Source organism: Poecilia formosa, unplaced genomic scaffold (genome assembly GCF_000485575.1).
Source record: "Poecilia formosa unplaced genomic scaffold, Poecilia_formosa-5.1.2 Scaffold204, whole genome shotgun sequence".
NCBI lineage: Eukaryota > Metazoa > Chordata > Actinopteri > Cyprinodontiformes > Poeciliidae > Poecilia > Poecilia formosa.
In genome coordinates, this window is record NW_006800143.1 from 799,378 (window position 1) to 820,650 (window position 21,273).

The window sequence follows — 21,273 nt, forward strand, 5'->3', positions numbered from 1 at the left end:
TATATATATATATATATATACACATATATATATACATACACCGTGAATATATGATGTGTGTGAGTGAGTCTGTGAATGAGGCCAGAACAAATGGGTGTCAAAGTTCGTGGGAGGAATGATTAGTCCTGTCAGCGCAGTGTTTGTTCAATTTTTTTTTCCATGACAGCAGACTGCGTGTACTGGCAGAGCTGAGGGAAATGTTGCCCTCTCTGCCAAAGCAAACAATAGGAGGGAGGGAATGTGTTTGTGCGTGTGTGTGTGTGTGTATTTGTCTTAGTAATCTTGTGCTGTGAGCTTAAAAGTGTGTCATTAAATCAGTTTGTTGTGTTCAGATGTTTGTGGATGTGTCATACACTTTAGATCTTTACCATACGTTGCTTACTGCTGATGTGATAAGATCTACATCATCGCTGCTTTAGAAAGGCTCAGTGGAGCTTTACTGTAAAAAAAAAATGCTTACGATGCAAAAAGCTGCTATGATCAGTTTATTGATGTGCACCAAATCTGAGCTGCCTTCCCGATAATCTCTATATTCATTTGCAAACTCAGAAAAATTACTTGGAAGTCAAAATTTCTCTTCTGTGAAATGGAATAAGCTTGCCTTTTGGTTGAGAAATGGCAGTAATAATACACTTATTTCCCCACAGATGCAAGAATCAGCAGTCTTTTTCTGGCAGAGTATGGAGTGCAGTTTTCTTTGAAGTTTCATCTTGATTTTGCTCATCTCAATTTTCGAGATGCTTCGATGTTCATTGGGTCTTTGTCCAATCCCGATTTTCTGAATTCAGGCGTCTGCTGGTTTTCGATTCAGAAATCCTTCACTTGAACATTAAGGCAGCATTCACACCAGCCCTGTTTAGTCCGCTTTATTCAAACTCCAGTTCATTTGCCTGGAAAAGCAGGACGCAAACTGCAGCGCAGTCCATTCTGGGTAAACACAACCAAAACAGATATGAGTGTCCAGCGCTAGTGGGAGAAACAACTCGTGGTCTTTTATCAAAGACGAGAGAAATCCTACAACCACTACTCCAATTTTGTTCACATTGAAGAAAGAAGTTGCTCTCGGTGTAGCGCCTCTACAGACGAGAGGGTAACAGGTTTTTCTAAAGATTTTAGTTTGACGAAGTGCAAACCACATCAGCTGAAAGTGTAAAAAATGTTGCAATTTTTATCCCCAATCAAACCGAGTTTATCGGATAATATGGTTTGAAGATACCCTTAGTGTTGTTTTAAGCCATTGTGTTGTCAGAGGTAATATGAATAAACTGCACAATCATCGTCTGTTATCCTGCTACAACTTGTGGCTTTTGGAGGCTTGGGGTTTCAGATTGTAACGGTGATTTTAAGATAAGTTTCTGCTGTTGACTTTGTGGTTTTGTTGAGGAAAATTATGGTAAAATACTTTGATAGGTTGTTGCAGACAGTAGAAAATGATTGGCAGCTCTGCAGATGTACCAGCTGTGAACGGTCATTCATCATTTATAGGCAGAGGCCATGTTGCACCATGTGTAAATTTAACGGCTCAATCCAAAATGATGAGTCAAAATCGGATTGACGTTTCATATCTTTTTTGACTGTTTTTAATATATATATATTTTATTTTATCAATTGGTGTGAGCAGCAGCACAGCTAGCATCGTTGCATGTGACCGCTTTCTGTAAAATGTCCAAGATTGTAAATATTTTCTGGCTCGGGTCAAACTTTTCCAACATTTCTAAATCCTACGTTTTCATGAAGCATAATGGTTAAGAGCTCATAAAACCCAGCAGCTTTGTTTAACCGATTTACCTTTCTAATGTTTACTGAGTACACCAAGTGTTGGTGCCTGGAGTTTTCTCCTAAATCCTCATTACTGCAACAATCCAACAATTTTCACCACCATTTATGTTGGTTCAAAAATAAATAACAAATAGCGGCCTTGTATTTTCTCCCTCGGCACTAAAATACCTCCCAAAGAAGGCCGTAATGAACATCCTGACGGCTTGAGCAGCAAACTCCCAATCAGTCTTTGCTTTTATGTTTAAGCTTTAAATAATCAGGAAAATCTGACCAACATGTAGCACCAATTCACAACATATGTCGTCTTTACAATAAAAAGTCAAATAAACTGAATCATACCGTTTCAGAATCAAGTAAATACATTCCAATTGATTTATTCAGATTTAAGAAAACGTTTCTCCTGGATGAGCATCTAGCGACAGCGGACATTCGATTGCAACGAGCATTAGCTCTGTAGCAATCCCTCAAAATGAACTTGCATGTAGCGACAGCGGAAAGGAAAACTCCCGTTTAGCAGGAAGAAGGATCAACTCGAGTTTGAGAAGTCGGAGCAAACGCTGCACACAAAAGAAGAAACGAAGCACTGGTCCAGCAGTTCTTTCTATGTTGGAGAAAGATAAAAAGTTAAGAGCAATAGGCTCCTTTAGAAACACAGACAAGCAGACGAGTCGGTTTTCAGGACGAGAGAGAGAGCGCATACAGTTAATTGCAGCAAAACCTCAACCAATGACTGACGCAGGGCTGGTCTTGATGCGCGATTCCAATTTTTATTTTTGCTGAAATCTGATTGTTTTATTTACTTTATTTTTTTGCATGGTTGATCATACGAATGAAATGCGACCGCAATCAGACTTCTGTGTGAACCTTTACAAGCTCTTAGCAACACGGATGCACTGAAAAAGAATGTAGACGTCACACAGCAGCGCACTGTTTACGGAGGTAATAATGGATGCCCCCGTCTGTGGATCTATTTTACTTTTTTTTAGCAATGGAAGCCAACGGTTTTGTGACGAGATCAAAACAAGACACTAGGAAGCTAAGAAAAAAGAAAGCTGAGTTGAAACTGCTCACTCCAACCATTGTTTACATTCAGATTTACTTCATCTGGCTTCTTCTGGTGCAGAATAATAATTCATGTTGCGTCTTTGACGGAAAAAAGTCAGACTGCAGATGCTTTTAAAACCGTTGGATACGTCTGATTTGGTTCTATGCATTGAACTTTTTTGTGAAAAGATTGGGATTTGCCAACTGTGAACATACGGGGTTAAACATCAATAACCTTTATTAAATGTTTTTAATTTTGCTCAACTCTAAACAAGCACATTCAAGAACATGTTGTCTGTTCATGTATTAAGTGAACAGTAAGATTTTTATTTATTTTTAATTTTTTTTAAGCATTTTGCTTGCTGAGTGCCAATGAAAGGAAAATTGTCCCATTTCTATCTCTGGCTAATTAATTGGTGTGTTATTTCCTTTTTCTGTCTGTGCGTTCCTCTGTTGCCGACATGTTATTGTGCCGGGTCTAATAATCAACTGTTCCTACGCTGTTGTGTTTCTCAGCTTGTATAAAGGACAGTCGTCGGGACGTTTCGCGGACACAAGCGTTCATGCATCCTCCAGGTTATCTAACTTAACAGCCTTCCAAGAAACAAGTTTTGACCTCTGAGTTAAATCCATTTAAAACCTGCCTACTTCAGAGTATCTTTAAACTTTATTGGTTTTTGAGCTTCAGAAGCTATTAAATTGATCAGACTCTATACTCTTAATTCAGTTGCAGATGTTTAAAACGAGCAGAACCAGGCACTTTAAATGATGGCGCTAGTCATCTGTTTGCAGGCTCAGTAAACAGGAAACGTTGCATCCCCCGTCGGCCTGTTAATACTTTCTGTCTGTGTGTTTTACAGGATGACGTCTCCACGCCCCAGTTTGCTGAACTTCTCCCACGACGGGGTCATATCGTCTCTGCAGAAGCCCATGGACCTGAAGCAGCTCAAACAGAGGGCTGCAGCTATACCACCTATTGTGAGTTGCTCTGCAGTGTCTTGTGCTAGTATTATTTATTTATTTATTTTTTCCCATTAATAGGTTAATGATTGTAGAAAATCTCAGCCTTTACGACTTTGGGGCTTAGACGCAAGATTGTGTCCTGTACCTAAAAACAGCTCGGTTTATCTCTGCAGCCGTATCTGCGCTGTCCCCATTTCTCAACTTGCAGAATCAAGCGGTTACAGCAGGTGAAATGGTGAAGTCATATTTGTTTAAGATAAGGCAGCCAGATGGACGATGATGGGATAGATTGCTTTGTGGGGCAGAAACGAGATGCCAGGGATTAGTGAAACTTTAGCTCGCCAAGAAATAAGAGATGAGTTTTTGCTATCACGTTGATCAGATACTGTAAGCAGCCCAGCCATATGTCGGTGCCTGGGAGGAGCTGGCGCTTGTATGTAACCGTCTTATTTCTGTGTTCTCTCGTTGTGAAGATGCCAGAGGCCTCTGTGCAGGGCACTCCGCGGAGTGGGAAAGCAGTGCAGCCCCCCCACGCCTTGGCTCTGTACCAGGAGCAGATCACCATGGCTCACGGAGAGTCCTCTCAGGAAGTCAAACAGCAGCAGCCTTCTGGCCAAGCAGGCAAACCGCAGCCTTACGCCCCTCAGGCAGACAGAGAGCGAGAGGGTCTTCTCACCAGCAGCCCCAGAGTTCGCCCTCGAAGCCCCTCCACCAGCGAAAAAGACGGTACGCGCCTCGGAACGGTTTGTTTTCGCTCTGAGTCAAATGTAGGCTCACTTGCACGAGCCCACAAACATATTTGTTGGGATTTTTTACCCAATTTCTCTCTGTGTTAGTCATGGACTGGTATGAGATTTTTATAGCATGGCAACTTTGAGTGAAAACAACACCATAGGATCATAAAAGTCAAGGAAACCGAAACACGTAACACAATCTAATCACTCCTATTTCAACCAGAAAAGCAACTCTTATTCCCAAGGCTTCTAAAAATAACAAACCTATAACAATGTTATTCATATTTATTTATCCTTCTCTGAATGTTGACATAATAAAGAACGTTTGAATACATTTATTTGTTAACGGAGTTATATTGGACAAAAGAGACCAAGCTGATTTTAGCTGATCAGTTAGCTGGGCTATCTGCTCCCGTAGCTGGCCTGCTGTTCTCAACTTGTTAGCTCTGACCTCGATGAAGGTGACTGTTTGGACTCTCTGAGCTTCCATACCATGACCACCATTTGCAGTGGTGAGACACCATTAAAATGTTTAACCTGGGTTAATTGCATCGTATGAGATTATTTAATCTCATTTTCTATATATCAACAAAATAAGCAACATTTTCAATTCAGAATCCCCATTTGTTGCTACATTATTGACTAAATAGACATACGAGCTCAACAACAAAGACATTTGTTTTTATTATAACCTGTTCAGACTGGTGCCACATGCTTGTACCCATTCGGTTGTCATGTGTTTTAGGATTGTTTGCATAAAATATTCTAAAGCTTTTCAATATATATAATCTATCAAAATTAACGTGTTAAAGTCATGGCCATAAGCATTTGTTCTTTTGGGGTTTTTTGTTGGGAATGTGTAGGAGTCTTATTAAATTGAAAAAGTATGACAGATAATTTCCGCATTGTTGATATCAGTAACTTTTTAAGACCTTATTGTTCCTCCCTACAGCTAAATGCTCAAAGCCTAGTCTGCATGACCTGCTACACTCAGGTATTCATACATTTATTTATAGAGGTACACATTTATAAATATGCTGAATAAAAGAAAAAAACTGGGTACATTAAAATCCTGCTCAGCGTGCAGCTCTAGTGGCTTTTGATCTACTTTTATTAAGTAGGTCTGTTCTAGAGGCTCTGACCTTGAGTCTGTTCTCCACTGTTTAGGGCCTTTAACTGTTTCTGGGACACTCCTGGACAGAAGGGGTCTGATGAACGATCTGGTGCTGCTACTGACCCAGAAGGGAATATAGTTTCATTCAGCAAGCTTACAGTCAGGCTCGTATGCGACTCTGGAAGATTAGTTCAGATAAATGAAGGCATTTTCTACCCAACCGTTCAAATGTTGACTCCAAGTTATTGCATGTTTTCTTTTTTTCTTTTTTTTTTTTTTCTTTTTTGTAATCTCAGGACAGAAAACGTTTGTAATCGGTACCGAGGTTTGAAAAGTTCAGCCGTTCATACCTTTAATGTTTTCTATCATCCTTCTCTTGCAGTTTCAAGTCATTTTAATAAAATTCCAGAGAAAATGCTGGACTGACTGGGATTTCTCCAGCTAATTGAATTATAGGGGAACACAGCTCTGCCATTTTCCGACCTGACAGTCAACTGGCTGAAAAGACGGATCCTGCACTTTCTTTTTTTTCTTTTTTCTTTCTTTCTTTTTTTTTTTTTCTGTTTTCAGGCGTAATAAATTTGGCTCCCTGTTAATATTTCTGGTTGAAAGAAAAGCACAGTCATTGTGTGGAAACTAAATAAATACCACCCATTACTAATACAGCTTTAAAAAAGAGACAGTCAACTACTTAGTTGCAACACATCTGTGCTCTCTAAGGTTGTCGTCAACGACACAAACGTTTTCTGGAACGTTTGACTGGAAAAAAGGCAAATAAAGTTTTAGTGGATTTATTAGCACTTCAGGTTTTTTCTTAATTCGGTAAAAATATATTTCAAACAGCATTCCTGTGTGTTTTTAACTTATAAAATGAAGAGAAATATGTAGCTATCAGCCTGCATATATTTCAAATCTTTTAAAATTTGCAACTATCACACCCAAACTCTGCAACTACTTTAAGACCGAATGACCGCAAACTCCATCTGCTGCTCAGTTGTAAATAAAATCAATTTGATCATGTTGTACATTTTGCTTTGAAGTTTTTAATGACACAATTCTGTGAAATTGTCTGATTTTAACTCGCGTCACATGAATCTCATACCAGCTCATGCCTAAACATTACGTGGTGAATGCAGTTTGTGCAGATGCGTTTGCATGCAACAGAAAAATGCTAAGAGGCTGCAGCGCTGCACTTTCCCTTCAAAGGCTTTTTAGGCGATCAGGTTCACCCGCCACGTGCCTGTCATGACTCCTGGATGTGTTTTTCTACAACTCTATAGCTCAAGGTTTTGGTTGTAGTGTATTTATTTTATATTTTTTCTGCACGCACGTCTGCTAATTCAGAGGTGAGTCACTGCGGGAATGAGGTGGCATCAAGGGTTGTATTATATTTATCAGTGGCAAAGATTTCAGTTCATTATATAAACAGAAGAAACTATTCTCAGAGCAGCAGCAGCAGTAGTTCACACGTGCAGTGTGACGGTTTAGCAGCACAGAGGAGGGCCCCTTAGACTAGATGTAGTCCAGCTTCCTGTTTTACTTTGGTGCTGACTCCCTCCATGTGATGATGTTTTAGAAAAGTCCCGAGCCTTCTCTCCACACGGCGACGCCAAGAAGCAGGCCCTGGGTCCGGACGACCTCAGGGCCTCCAGCCTGGGTCGCCCGGTTCTCTCGCCATATCCCATGGCCCCGCGGGACATGGCCAAGATCAGCCACGACCAACACCTGCTCCACTTCAACCGTGAGGAATCTTCTCCGTCTGCTTCTGCTGCTCTGTTTCACCAGCAGTGGATAACTTTTATCGTTTCGTCTCCCAGCGTTCCCACAGGTAGGCCTCCCCTCGCTTGCTGGTCTGCCACAGGACAGCGTGCGGTTAGCGGCAGTGAGACCCCTCTCCATGCCCGACCCGCCGCCGCTCATTTCCTCTAACAAGCCTGGAGGCTCCATCACGCAGGTACCTCACCACAACGATGAGATAAGCAGTTTTATAGTCGAGTTGCAGAAACAAATACGGTGTACACTCAGTTTTGATGTTTCGAGCAATTATTTTTTTGAGATATTGGTTAACATTTTTTAAAAGCAAGAGCAGTGATGATGTAATTGAATAGGTCTGTCGCAATAAACAATAAAATAAAACGAGCTCAATAATTTCCATTCACATGATTTTTCGTTTTTCTTGTCTCTCTCTTTCTACCAAAAACTTGTATGACAAAAGCTTTGATCTCAGCAAAGCTTTTGTGTTTTTTGGAGGACAGTTTTCGTTACAGAGATTTTATAATTTATTTTATCTGTCGTTTCTGTTTCGTTTATTTATTTTGGGTATTTAAAATGTCTTCCAGCTCCACTGTTAAATGGTCATTGGAATTGAAAGGTTACTCATCTTTGAGCATGTTTTCTTGTTTTATTATCCCATTCCCATTATATCACTTGAAAATGGCCCCAAAACAACAGTTTTATCGTTTATCACAATAACTTTTGGGACAATTTATTGTCCAATTCAATTCGTTACCCTGACAGATCTAGTAATTGGTGTATTTTACACTGATGACCTAATGTGTTTGTGTGCGTGTGTGTGCGCGTGTGTGTGTGTGTGTGTGTGTGTGTTCAGGGTACGCCGGTGCAATTGCATGGAGCGGCGCACGGGCTGGATCACACAAAGCTGCCTCCCGCACCAATGGGGTTGTCTTGGATCGAGAAGAAAGTTGGTGAGTAAAACCAAAACCGAATTCAATTGCATTCATTTTTTTTCTTTTTAAATAGTTTTACATACTTTTCTATTTTTTGACATTGTGATCTGACTTTGCTCATCATTATGCAGCAGGTCCTTTCCCAGTGGTGAAGCAGGAGCAGCTGTCTCCTCACAGTTCCTCCCAGCCTGATAACTTATCAAACCCAGGGCCGCCTCATGATAACTCCTCTGCTCGTGGTGGGTGCAAATACTTCCTAACTTTATTATGCATTCATAGACAACTGATTGGTCCTGGAGCTGTGCTTTTGTACTTGTGGTTTTGTAGGAATAACATCCGGAAATTGTAGAAAAATGTTTTTTGCTAGAAATGCACAATACATTTATGTTAGCATCAGAATCGGCCAATGTTTGTCATTTTATAACGTATCAGAATTAGTCCAATAAGTGAAGCTGAGCCGATATTGGAGCAGATTTTTATTCCCATCTTGTTGCTGTTTGTTTGTGTTTCTGGAAGGGAGAGGCTTGGACATGTGACTTTGTTTAGCTATCCAGCTAACGCTTCTCAGAGCTTCCGCCTCACAGAGCCCCCCTTCCCTACTCGGCTCCTCCAGACTAGCGGCGGCAGCAATTAACAAACACCTGGACTAAACGCACATCTGCTGAGCTCATTATCCGAGTTCCTTCTCAGTGCAACGTTCTTAAGAACGGTTGTAAATGGCACGATGTAGAGAGCGGGAACTTCTTAAAGAGACAGGGGCCAATTTCAAGCTGTCAAATTTATATGTATAGCATTTAATAATTTAATAAGGACCTATTCGAGGAGGTTCTAACTGTACTTTTACTGTATTTCATTAACCTTTTCATTTTCTTTTATTTTTTCTAGAGAGTAAAAAAAAAAGCCTTCAGCTGTTATGAAATCTTTCTCTTCTCCAGGCGTCCAAGGAGGCAGCATCACCAAAGGTCTTCCTGGGACCAGAATACACCCAGAGTCTGCGGTTTCCTACCGAGGGGGGTCCATCACACAGGTGAGCTCAGACCAGCAAGCCAGACTATTTAAAACTATTCGTATGAAAGAGAGGAGTAACGTACACCTGGTCTCACAGAAACGGTCTAAATCAGGGAACTGCAACCACCAGAGCCACAAGTGACACAGTGGCTGTTAAAAAGTTTTGCAAAAAAATTAAAAAGACCCAGTTAATATTTTTAAAGCTAGATATAACAATGAATAAAGGTTTTTGCGGTTCTTCATTTTATTCCTGAAATATTTCATCTGAATTTTCACAAAGTATGACAATATAAGCACTGGTAATATGGTTTTTAGATCAGATTTTCTTTAGTTGGAAGCTATGCACTTTATGTACAACTTTCTAAAAATCATGTGACTTTGCGACTCTTGAAAAGTTTTATTTGGCTGGCATGAGAGCAAGAATGTCTCTTTAAGTTTAAGGATTACTGACGCCATTTCTAAAGCAACCAGCCTCACGATTGCACATTATAAATATTGTGCTGACACAGTACAAGCTTGAGTTTCATTTTGTCCTGTGGCCGACTGTCCTCTTCCTCTTTTTGAAAACCTCCCAACATATTGTGAAATAGCGTTTAAAAATGAGAGCACCTGTTGCGCGCCACACTTTGTCCTGTTTGTTCTTTGACTCTGCAGTTCAGAGAGCTTTGCTGAGGTTAATGTGATTTACCTGAGACTGACAGTCGACGCAAATTGAAACCAACACTGTAAAACCGTGTTAAGGTTCACGCCACAGACAAACTCGCACTCCGCCCACATCCTCTAATCGTTTACGCTACTTCTTAAAAAATGCACATACACAAAAAAAAAAAAAAAAATCCAACGCAGCTTTTTGCCCTCTGAACACACAAGCTGCTATCAAACACAGAGCGGCTCCTGCACGTTTTTTTCTTTTTTTTTTTTTTTTTTTTTTCTCAACGTTTGCTCCTGTGATGCAAGAGAAACAGACGAGAGTTGGTGAGAGGTCAAACGGCAAACCATGTGCGGCGGTGGCTGCTGCTGGATTTCCGCCGTACTGTGACATAACCGCAGCTCTGAATGGATCCGTAGCCATGGCAACGGGTACACGCTGTGCCGCATCTGTTCCCTCTTTTATTTATCCGTGTACTTTCGATGCTGGCTAAACCTGGTCACTGATAGGCCCACTCCGGTGTCGCATCCAACTGGCACTGGAGATCAAACAAGCACAGAGGAGGCCATCATCCGCCAACATTAAAGGCGAAAAAAAAAAAAAAAGAAAATTCATCTTCTTGTTTAGCACGACTCTTGACAGATTAGTAGGTGGATGTGTGTGTGTGCGCGTGCGTGCATGCGTGCGTGTGTGTGTGTGTGTTTGAGGTTTTCTTGGAGAGCAGGTGAGGACTGTTTTAGTCATTACTACCTTGTAAACAGACATCCATCCCCTCTCCCCACTCTTTTGGTAAACACTTCTTGGAAAAGCTGCAGCCAGCCGATTATAAGGCCTCTCCCAGTAACTGCTGTCTCTCCTTTTCACCATCCACTCATGCAATCATCTCTTGACCAATCAGAACATGGAGAAATATGACTCATGCCCAGCACAAGTGATGTTATTCAAGGTTTAGTTTAGACTCACGAATGTTATGTTCTGCTTTCGAGCCGCTTCACCTTTTCTTCGTTTAGAAGCTCTGGAGCTTTGCTTCAGAGATTCGTGTTCATTTTTATGTTTTGATTGAACACATTGTCTGGTTAAAACGATGTGTAAGATATTTGCTGCGGGCAGAAATGAGCTGTAGAAGTCTGAAACTGCTTAAACATGATACATAGACGTGTACAATGTAGACTACTGTGTTTAGCAAGGTTTCTGAAGACGGCTCCATGTTGTCCAGAGCAGACCTCAGTGGAGTGCCAGGCTTCTGTATAAGATTGTTTGGCTTCTTTAAGTCAATGACTCTGATGGTGAGCTCCTTCCTGCGTTTTGGAAACACAGCTACTTTCCTCCAGCGCCTGCCTTTCGCATCAGGATGGTGTTCATCTTGTTCCTCTTGCTTTTAAAGCCCATAATCATCTCCAGTGATGGTTGCAGGGATGAATCATTTTCTGATCTCGGATTTTTCCCTTAAGATAAATGATTTTTATTAGATGAAGAGTTATCGCCATGTAACTGACAAAATCGTTACAGAGCTGATATTTTAAATAGTCTTTAGTATCTTCTATAAGCTGTTTTTGGGATTAGCACAGCTAGCATTGCTTAAACACTACAATGCTGTTTTTTTAGAGTATGTAAGTCCTTATCTATAAGATTTCCCAAAAATGTTGGTAGGGGCCTAAAAACCACAAATGGATTCAGCTTGTGTGCTGGTCAATAGGAGGATCCAAAATAATTTACTAATGTAATGAAAACAAACCTGAAATTATTGTAGAACTCCTTTATTCCTACATGGCCAAATGTAAATATTATAACGTGGTTCCCACACGGTTTTTATTAGGGTTGCACCAATTGTAGTTTTCTGACCGATCGCCGATCTTTAAAAGCTTCACCTGCCAATTCCGATTTTGACCGATATTGATTTTTTTTTTGTTTGTTTTTTGTCTAAAATGTCACTAAATAAATAATTGAAGTTATCTTTTTTACAAGACTTTGTCATTAACCCTTTTATGCATGAATTATCCTTTGTGTCAGGATTTTTTATTTTATTTTTTTCTATTTTTTTTGTTTGATTTTCTTAAGGCATAAAAAAGGTAGGAAAAAAAATGTGTAAAAAAAATGTTTATCTTATTTTTTTTCGGTGATCAGTTGTAATTTTCTCCAAATACTAAAGTTGTTATTTGAAAAATACATCAGTAGTATTTTTCTTTAGGGGTTATCTGATGTCAAAATATTTTTTTGACCTGGAAGAAACGTCTACAGTAGAAGGAGGAACCGGGTCGGTCGGCATGCTTTTTTGTCTGTCAGCCATATTAGATTTAACAAAAATAACTTATTGCATTTGCAGCTGATGGCCAGTAGTTGATGGTGTATTTTATGATGTCCACTGATGCATTTATATTTTATTTATAACATAAAAATCCACAAGAAGCACAATAAAATGACTTTTAGATAGCTGCCCACTGTAGTGACCACTATGCATTAAGGGTTTAAAGACGGTACCATACAAAGAAACAAGTTTGAGAGTAATAAACCTAACTATTCATGGTCGCTTGTTGTTTGATGGTTCCTTCTGCACCAGCATAATAACTAACCCTAACCAAAGTCATAGGCAGGCTGCGGCTGCTGCTTTTTGCAGAGACGGCACAGTTTATGCCTCTTTTTTTTTTTGTCTCTTCACCCCAGGGGACACCAGCAGATGTGCTGTATAGAGAAACTATATCACGTCTGATCTCAGAGGACAGTTCCAGCCGAGCCGACAGGGAGCGGGACGAGGCGCCATCTAAAGGGCAGATCCTGTACGAGGGCGTCAGCGGGCAGATCCTCTCGTATGACCGTGAGTACACGGGCTTTAAGTAATAAGATTGCTGACCTGGCAGGTTGCACACTCGGTGTTCAGCTGTTTATATAAAACACCGGATCCGTGTGAACAAACATCACAGGGCCGCAGTCTCAGACTGCCAAAGAAGACGGCCGAGGCTCAGGTCTCTCTGGAGAAATCCTGGGTCTGAAGCGATCCTACGATGTCATGGAAGGAGGCAGAGGGCTGCCGATGAGAGACGCTCTGTCTGCTACCAATTGTGAAGGTAAGACGGGAGCGAGCTCAAACACCTCATTTGATATTTATTCTGACTGATACAGCATTCAGCAGTGAGACATGTTAACGAGCCAGTATGAGTTTAACATTGTGTTCATACAAAAAAAAAAAGAAAAATATCCAACATGACTGAAATATTTCTTCTTAAAACATTCATACTGTTGATAAACACACTGGAGACTCATACACTCTTAGCCTGTATAAATGAATATGTCCGCCGCATCACTTCTAAAAGTATCACACACACACGGGATCAAAAAAGTTTTCATCCGCTGCAATGTTCTCTGCGAACCAGACAGCTGGAAAAAAAACCCTCCAGTCAATGGCTCTTTCTCTGGAGTCTTATTAAAAGGTCTTAACAGCACAGTGAAAAACAGCGTCTAAGTTCTTTGCTGCTGTGCTTTGTTCCACCTTTGCCTCAGGTCTCATCGGCCGTGCCATGCCTTACGACAGAGACAGCCCTCACCACGCGTCGTACAAGGACGCTCATCATAGCCGAGGCTCCATCTCTCAAGGTATGATGCTTTGAAATGCACTCCAAACGTACCGCCCGTTGTTTCTACATGAGAAATGGGTTGAACGTAACCTTCTGATTCCAGGTATACCCCGCCATCTCGACGCTCAGGATGCCTACATGAGGAGGGAAGCCAAGCAGATGAGGCGAGAGGCGTCCCCGCCCCGTGGCGCCGGCTCCCTCTCTGACCCGATGAAGGGCAGAGAGGGCATTGTGCCCACGGTGAAGGAGCCTGGACGCTCCATCCACCTCATTCCAAGAGACGAGGGCAGACAATCATCCAAGGAGGGCATCATATCACAGGTATGCGCCTGACGGTGAAACGCATCATTCCACAGTTGGCTAGGAATGTGTTCGTTGTTCTTTTTTGGGGGCTGATTCATCAGCTGGATCGGCTTTATCAGCGACCAGCCCAACCAAACATCCGTTGGATTCTTTCGGCTCTGAACGCGCCGTTACTGAGAGCTGAAAAACCCACCCACACCCACCGGGTTACGACCAAATCATGGCTAACTCTTACTAAGGCAAGAAGGCTTGAAATGAACTGCTTGTCGTGTTGAACTGTTTAAAAATAGAACAGAGAGAGAGAGAACAGTTCTCACTGACTCAAAATATCCTGCGTTTAATCGCAAGAATCTCCTCCCTCAGCTGGTCATGTTTTATAACATATCCACAAATCGTATTCTATACTTAGAAATCTCTGATTTTCAGGTTTCCAATAAATTTAATTTGATTTTATCTGTAGATACTTTATTAATATACCACTGTTTATGTTGTTGGATACTTTTATATGCAATAGGGCACATTTTGTTTGCTTTGCTGCTGTAAAATGTGAATTTTCCCCACTGAGGTATTAATAAATAACTCCTCTATTCACATTTAAACCCAGATGCTCTTGCTGAATATGTTTAATTAAATATTTTTACTAAGTGTGGCGATTTTGTATTTAAACAAAGTGCAGATTTCTATATCTGCTCAGAATCTCCACAGGAATGGAGAGTTAAAAGCCTCTAGTCTGGATTTTAACCTGTAAAGTCCGTCGCTTCTTCCTATAAAATTGTTTGTTTAAAATCTAAATTTTCACACAGTTTGATGTGGCAGGATTTAAAGTATGACCTCTATGAAACGATCTCAGATGTAATAATGCTGTATTAGCTCAATGTCTGTAGTTTCAATCACGTTCTGAACTCTGACATTGCCGCGGCGTCGGACCGCAGCGCTGCTCCTGCTCAGCGTCAGGAAGGCCTGATCTCCATAAACAGTCCCAGTTTTAGACTCGACAATAGAAACGCACATAAAAAAAAGAACAGCGTGCATAGATAAAAGGTTCCAGGAAGTCAGGTTCTGGAGAGCCACTTTCAGGAACCCGTAGTTAAAATACGCCTTCAGCTGAATTTTAATGGCCCGCATATCTGCTGCTCTCTCAACGGCTGCTGGAATGCTTCTGACACATGTATGTCAAACTAACTTTATGAGACCTGTAATTTGAACCCGGGGAACAAATGCACGTATAAATATGAGGTGATGTGCAGTCATATAATTTTATTGAATGAATATCAAACTGGTGTGTGGCTGTCCTTATTTAACATGGAGTAAATTAATGATTAAACAATCTTAACAGCTATTTTCTTGCTCCCAAATATTATGCAGAACATAAAAAAATGAATGTATTGCAGCAAAACTGAAGTTGATGTTGAGCTTTAACTAGAAATTTGAAATGTGTTTCTCAGTTTTTTTGTTGTCATCTGAAGTTACAATAGACCAGTAAAGATGTATGCGGTCCTAAGCTGGTCGGTTTCTTGCAGGGCGCAGCCGGAAAGCTGGATCCTGCCAGCTCTGGGAAACGCCACGATGTCCGCTCCATCATCGCCAGCTCGCCGCGCTCCTACCACAACGCAGCCTCCCACCTGGAGATGCGTCCCGACAGAAGTCGGTATGAGGAGGGGCCCAAGGGTCGGCCCAGCGCGGTGGTCAGCACGGCCAGCCCCATACCGCGCTCTTCTCCGCTCACCCTGGGCTCTGAGCAGGGAGGCAAGGCGCACCACAGCCCCATGGGGTACGAGGAAAAAGGTGCTATACGGACCCCCTACCCTGGACCGTCGCATCGTGGATCCCCGCTGCCCAGGGAAGCCAGTCAAAGGCAACACGAAGGTGGGAATGTCCAGGCTTGTTTTTCAGTTTAGTGTTTTCAAAGTGTTTGATATTTGAACTTCTCAGTTTTGCAATAAAGTTCAGTCTAATGTCTGATTAAAAGCTTCAATTTGGAAAACATTATTTACAGTTCAAACCAGATATTTTCATACAGCTAATAAAAAGGACAGACTTTTTTTTTTTTTTCTCACTGTCTGAAGTGAAATAAGACTGAACTTTTCTTGTTTTAGGTTAGTTGGAATGAACAAATTTATTTCTACTTACTAAAAGCCAAAGAACATAGCAGGAACATTTTTGTTGTAACTTTCTTTGTGTTTTCAAACATTTGATCTGAGCAGGAAGGTCATTTGTTTGTTTGGATTGTTTTTGTGTAATGAATATTTATCATTCCTAAGTTCTACATGACTTAATCTGTGTTTTTAAATAAAGGTTGGCTTAAACAGCGTTAATGAAATTAAAGGGTTTTTATTCTTGGACCATTTGAGTATATTGGGTGTGTAGGAGATATATTTCAAAACAACATTTTGTTTTTCTTGTCTGTAGGATATAAAAAAACTATCACAAGACACTACAAACAGTAATAATTGACATCTTAAAATAGTAAAGTGAAACTTTTTTCTTTTTAAGATTGTTTGTATTGTCTTTTTCTCCCAAAATGTGCTGCTGGAAAACTTGCGTTGAAAATGTTTGAATGTTCCTGTGAGAAAAGTGTGTGAACTCTGCATATCCAACACGGAGACGGAACAGTGACTTTATTTGTTTTTTAACGAAGGTTTTATTCGTAACAGGCAGTGAATGAGACCACAGTCAAATATGTCACTTTTTATTGTTGATAAAATCCAGATTCCAAACTTTTTTTTTTTTTTTTCCTTTTTCCTGTTGATTCAGGGTCTGGGAAGAATTCTTCCCAGGAGCGAAAAGCCACACCGACTCCCAGAGAGATGAGGGCCACCAAGTCGCCGCTCACCGGCGTTGCAGATCAGCAGGCCTACGAAAGGCTGCTGCCCGGCCTGGGAGCTTCAGACATGTACCGCATCCCCTTGACCTTTGACCCCGCGGCGCTGCCTCGTGGAATCGCCATCGACCCAGGTAAATCACAGGGGGTTTTTTGTCCATCATATGTAAGTGTAAATGTATCACCAGTCAGCTGGACAACATTTGTTCTCGCCACTGGCGTCTAACATTGTGACCCACACGATGTTACGCACATTCTGTGCAGAACAGCTTGACGCTACTCCAACATAAAATATCCAATATTCGTCTGTGCATTTCTGTCACGATGCAGGTCTCCAATTGAATTCAAAATAGGCTCACAAAGCCTTAAACTTGACTTGGTGAAACCTGCAGAAACACTTGAATGCAACCCGAGAAAACAATCAGTTCATATCTCATCTCTGACTTTAAATGACTACAAATGATTTTCAACATTTCCTGTTCTTTATTCGCAGGAGCTTACTACTTGCCTCGCTCCCACTTGGCTCCCAACCCGGCGTACCCTCACCCGTACCCCTACCTCATCCGCGGCTTCCCCGACACGACGGCCCTGGAGAACCGTCAGACCCTGATAAACGACTACATCACCTCGCAGCAGATGCACCAGTGGCCCGCGGCCGCCGCCATGGCTGCGCAGCAGCGCTCAGACCTGCTCAGAGGCCTCGCTCCTCGAGACCAGGCGCTTCCTCTGTCCTACTCTGCTGGTGCCCAGCGCGGTAAGGCCAACGCTGCTCCCAGTCCCGTCCCCTCTCTGACTCGCACTTGGACTATTTTTAGGTTGTTTGGCAAATTGAAACCCGAATCTGGCGTTCTACGCTTACAGACACAGGTTAGGGTTACCTTTTACCAAACAACGGCGATGTCCGTTCAGCCTGGGTTTGATCTGATAGTCGGGGATGCAAACAAGCTGGCGCTGATCCCCCCTGCTTGACCAAAAGAGACGAGGCGACCTTTGTTGTTGTAGGGGAACACGAGCTGCTGCCCGACAAGAGAACAAATCGTAGAAATCAGACCCAAACAGGATCATTTTACATGAGACCTGACGGCAGTCTCCGTCGGTCAGCTGCACGGTTGCATAAGTAAATCGTTTTACTTTCTCATTGTTTAAATAGCTGATTCCTTTGCACTGGCAAATGATCGACAAATATGACCATTTGAGTGGTTAATAATTACAAAGAGAGCAGAGCTGCTGATGTAATGCGGATATTGTGCCAAGGTTAACCACCCTTTGAATTGGTCTGCCTTTGTTTTATGTTTATTATGCTCATTTATGGCTTCTGATGTTATGAAATCACGCAAGGGAGAGAGGGAAGACGAAAGGACAGCCCAGTGCAAGGATATGAATTTAAAATCTTCTCATTTTGTCACTGTTACTGAGAATCTTTGCATAGGAGAGAGTTTGCAGAACTCTCTTGTTGGATAACTCATTATCCAACCGATCTTTTTTAGTTTATTCATTCGTGTTGCAGTGGCGTGTTGCACCTCCAGTCTGGAGCAGAGCTGAGCCTCTTTACTGTAAAAATTAGCCGTCCAGCAGCGCCACTTTTCAACAATCGTTGCTGCACTTAGCGTGTTAAAAAAACCTTGTCAGAGCTTGTGATGCAACATGCATTGGTAAATAAGATGTTATTACAATGAGGTCCACTTGCGCCTGCATTGGGGAATATTCATATACATTTTGCAGCTTCATTGATGAATCTAAAACGATGATGTGATTATCCAGCTATAACTTATAACTAAAGGAGACTCGCCTAATCATTAGTATTTTTGCAACAAGAATATTTTCCTCAGCAAAGGAGAAGATAGGAGTACATTTAATTTAGCTTTTGTTTAATTGCATTTTGAACGGCACTATTTAAATTATTTGAGTGGTTCTGTAACAATTGTTGTGTTGCTGCATTACAGATGCTGAAATGCTTTTTTTTTATTTGTTGCATTCTTCTGGAGTCTGCTCTCTTTACTATCCTCTGTCCAGCTAAATGAAACTTCTTTGCAGCCACAAATAGAGAAAACAAACAACTTATCTGCTGTAGGAAATGTTATTTTGAAAGAACCACCCTTTTATTTCTATTTTTAGGTTTTGAAAAAAGAAAAATCTAAAACTTTTGCTAAAACAGGATGAATACATTTTAGTCTACGGGGCGTTATTTGTGGAAATTGTGTCAAAATATAATTCTAAAAAAAGAATGTGGAAAATTTTATAATAAAGAAATCAGCCTGCTGGACTGTCACTACATGAAGTTTGTTAAGGTTTTGTATGTTTGTTGTTAATTAAACTGCATCTTGATTTGGCTCTCATCTCTCCTCCTCTCCTCAGGGATCATTGATCTTTCTCAGGTCCACTTACCCGTCCTGGTCCCTCCGTCTGCAGGGGCGGCCGGCTCCCCGATGGATCGCATCACCTACATCCCTGGGACAAACACCGCATTCCCTCCCAGGAATTACACCAGCTCATCCATCTCTCCTGGTACGCCTCCATTTTATTATGAGCATCTCCCTGACAAAATAATATCATGTTTTTATCCGTTTAAAATTACTTTTTCCCTCATCTGTTTTTTTTTTTTTTGTCGTTTCAGTCGGCCCCTCACACATGAGCAAAATGCAGAGCGCGTCGTCGTCGGAGCGGGAAAGAGACCGCGACAGGGACCGAGAACGGGAGCGGGAAAACCGGGAGCGGGAACGAGAGAGAGATCGGGATCGGGAACGGGACCGAGATCGGGACAGGGATAGAGACAGAGACAGGGGAGGGTCTTTGGGAAATGTGGAGCACGCCCCCATCTGGCGACCAGGTACCTGAACGATTCTGCTTTTCTGCCTTAGTCTGTGTTTAAAAACGTAGTTTGTGTTTGCTCACGTTCCAAACACAAAATGTGCTTCATGGAGGTATTATGTGGCGGATCAGACCACAGACGCACACAGTTGTGAAGTAAAAGGAAGATGACTGGAGTTTCCTTTGGGGATTATCTTCAGTGTTGGGCAGTAAAATGTTGGTCTCATCAAACCACAACTGCTTCTCTGAGTATCAGAGGACAGATGGCTGAATACAGAACCAGGGATCGTACAGGTGCTTGAAAACCTGAAGGATTCTTGAATTTCAATTCAAAGTGTTTTCAAAGTTTGGAAAGTGCTTGACTTCTGCATAAAGTCCTTGAAAATGTTTGATATTCAAACTTCACAGATTTGTATTAAATTACAATCTAATACTTGATCCAAAGCGTAAATTTGGAAAACGTTATTTACAGCTGAAACCAGATTTTTTTCACAAACCTATTAACATATATATTTTTGTGTCACTGTCTGAAGTTAAATCAGACTAAACTTCTCTTGTCAGGTCAGTTAAAATGACCAAAATTACTTGTTATATTTTGATTTACCTTGTCCTTGCTGTAGAATGTCAAGAACCATCATACGACATTAATAATAACAGTATTAAATGATATAATGTAAAAATGAATTGAAATCACAGATTGTTCAGATTTATCTGTAAAAGGGAAAAAAAAAATTAGAAAAACAAATGCCTGTTTCCTTCCACACTTCACACTTATGCAATATTTACATCCATCAGATAAATTTCCAGTAAAAAATATTGAAGTTGGGTGATTGGAACAAAATGTGAATAAGTAAAAGGGGGTGTTAAAGGTTGAATCTTGTGGGAAGATGTTTGTACAGTAACATGAATGTGTGTCTCTCAGGTACAGAACACAGCCTGTCCAGCAGCAGCAGCAGCGGCGGTGGCGGCAGCGGCAGACCTGCATCCCAGCCCTACAGCCACCAGCATTCCCCGGTGTCTCCCCGCACCCAGGACAACGTGCAGCAGAGGCCGAGCGTGCTGCACAACACCGGAGGCAAAAGTCTTTCTGTCAGTGAACACCCGTCGGTGTTACGGTAAGCCAGAGTTGTGCTAAAACTATAATAACATTTTCTACCAATAAAATGCAAAAATATGTGGTTTGTTTTGTTTTATTTTCCTACCAGGACCATTCCCTCAGCATCCCGCTACCCAGGTTTCCATGGCTCCTTCCAAAAAACGGGTGTGCCGCCTGACGCCTACCAATCTGCCATGGACTCGAGCGTAGCCAAAGAGCAGAATCGCGATGGAGGCAAATCCAGGGGCGGTCTGCCCAAACACCTGCAGGAGCAGCACGGCGCCTCCAGCAAATCCGACCCCAAGCTTTGCAGTCCCGGCCCAGGAGGAATTTACCCCGGCTCCTACCCCCCGTCCGCAGGCCGTCTGCTTCCCTCCCAGTCGGACAACCCGTCCGGCCGTGAGGACAGCGGCACACCAAGTAGAGAAAAGACTCAAAACAAACCAATGTCTGTTCAGGAACAAGACATCCGAACACTCGGTAAGAGCTGCAGCCGGCTTCGTCTGCTTCAGGTTTCTTTTTTCATGGGAGTGCCTTGAAACCAGTTTGGTGTCGCTCGAGATACGAAGGAGCCCCGCTCCTGCAGTGGTGATTTGATCATTAGGTTTGTTTCCGTTACAAATGTGCACAAAACTTATTCAGTATAAAACTAATATAAATTATATGGTGAATTGAAATGCAACTAAAATCAGATTGTC

General features: G+C 41.7%; 1 protein-coding gene across 2 annotated transcripts in view; it reads left to right on the top strand.

Annotated features, from left to right (window-relative positions):
* ncor2 (nuclear receptor corepressor 2) overlaps positions 1-21,273 on the top strand; it is a 107,649-nt gene that overhangs the window by 78,919 nt on the left and 7,457 nt on the right. Inside the window, exons 23-40 of one of the 2 annotated variants that reach the window (XM_007567132.2) lie at positions 3,684-3,801; positions 4,260-4,512; positions 7,211-7,375; positions 7,452-7,588; positions 8,243-8,339; positions 8,453-8,560; positions 9,257-9,348; positions 12,640-12,790; positions 12,897-13,040; positions 13,474-13,566; positions 13,651-13,868; positions 15,371-15,716; positions 16,605-16,805; positions 17,165-17,425; positions 19,027-19,176; positions 19,286-19,498; positions 20,402-20,594; positions 20,685-21,055. In XM_007567132.2, coding sequence (XP_007567194.1) covers positions 3,684-3,801; positions 4,260-4,512; positions 7,211-7,375; positions 7,452-7,588; positions 8,243-8,339; positions 8,453-8,560; positions 9,257-9,348; positions 12,640-12,790; positions 12,897-13,040; positions 13,474-13,566; positions 13,651-13,868; positions 15,371-15,716; positions 16,605-16,805; positions 17,165-17,425; positions 19,027-19,176; positions 19,286-19,498; positions 20,402-20,594; positions 20,685-21,055 — 3,311 coding nt within the window. The remainder of the gene's footprint in view (positions 1-3,683; positions 3,802-4,259; positions 4,513-7,210; positions 7,376-7,451; positions 7,589-8,242; positions 8,340-8,452; positions 8,561-9,256; positions 9,349-12,639; positions 12,791-12,896; positions 13,041-13,473; positions 13,567-13,650; positions 13,869-15,370; positions 15,717-16,604; positions 16,806-17,164; positions 17,426-19,026; positions 19,177-19,285; positions 19,499-20,401; positions 20,595-20,684; positions 21,056-21,273) is intronic. The other variant, XM_007567131.2, reaches the window with a different exon arrangement.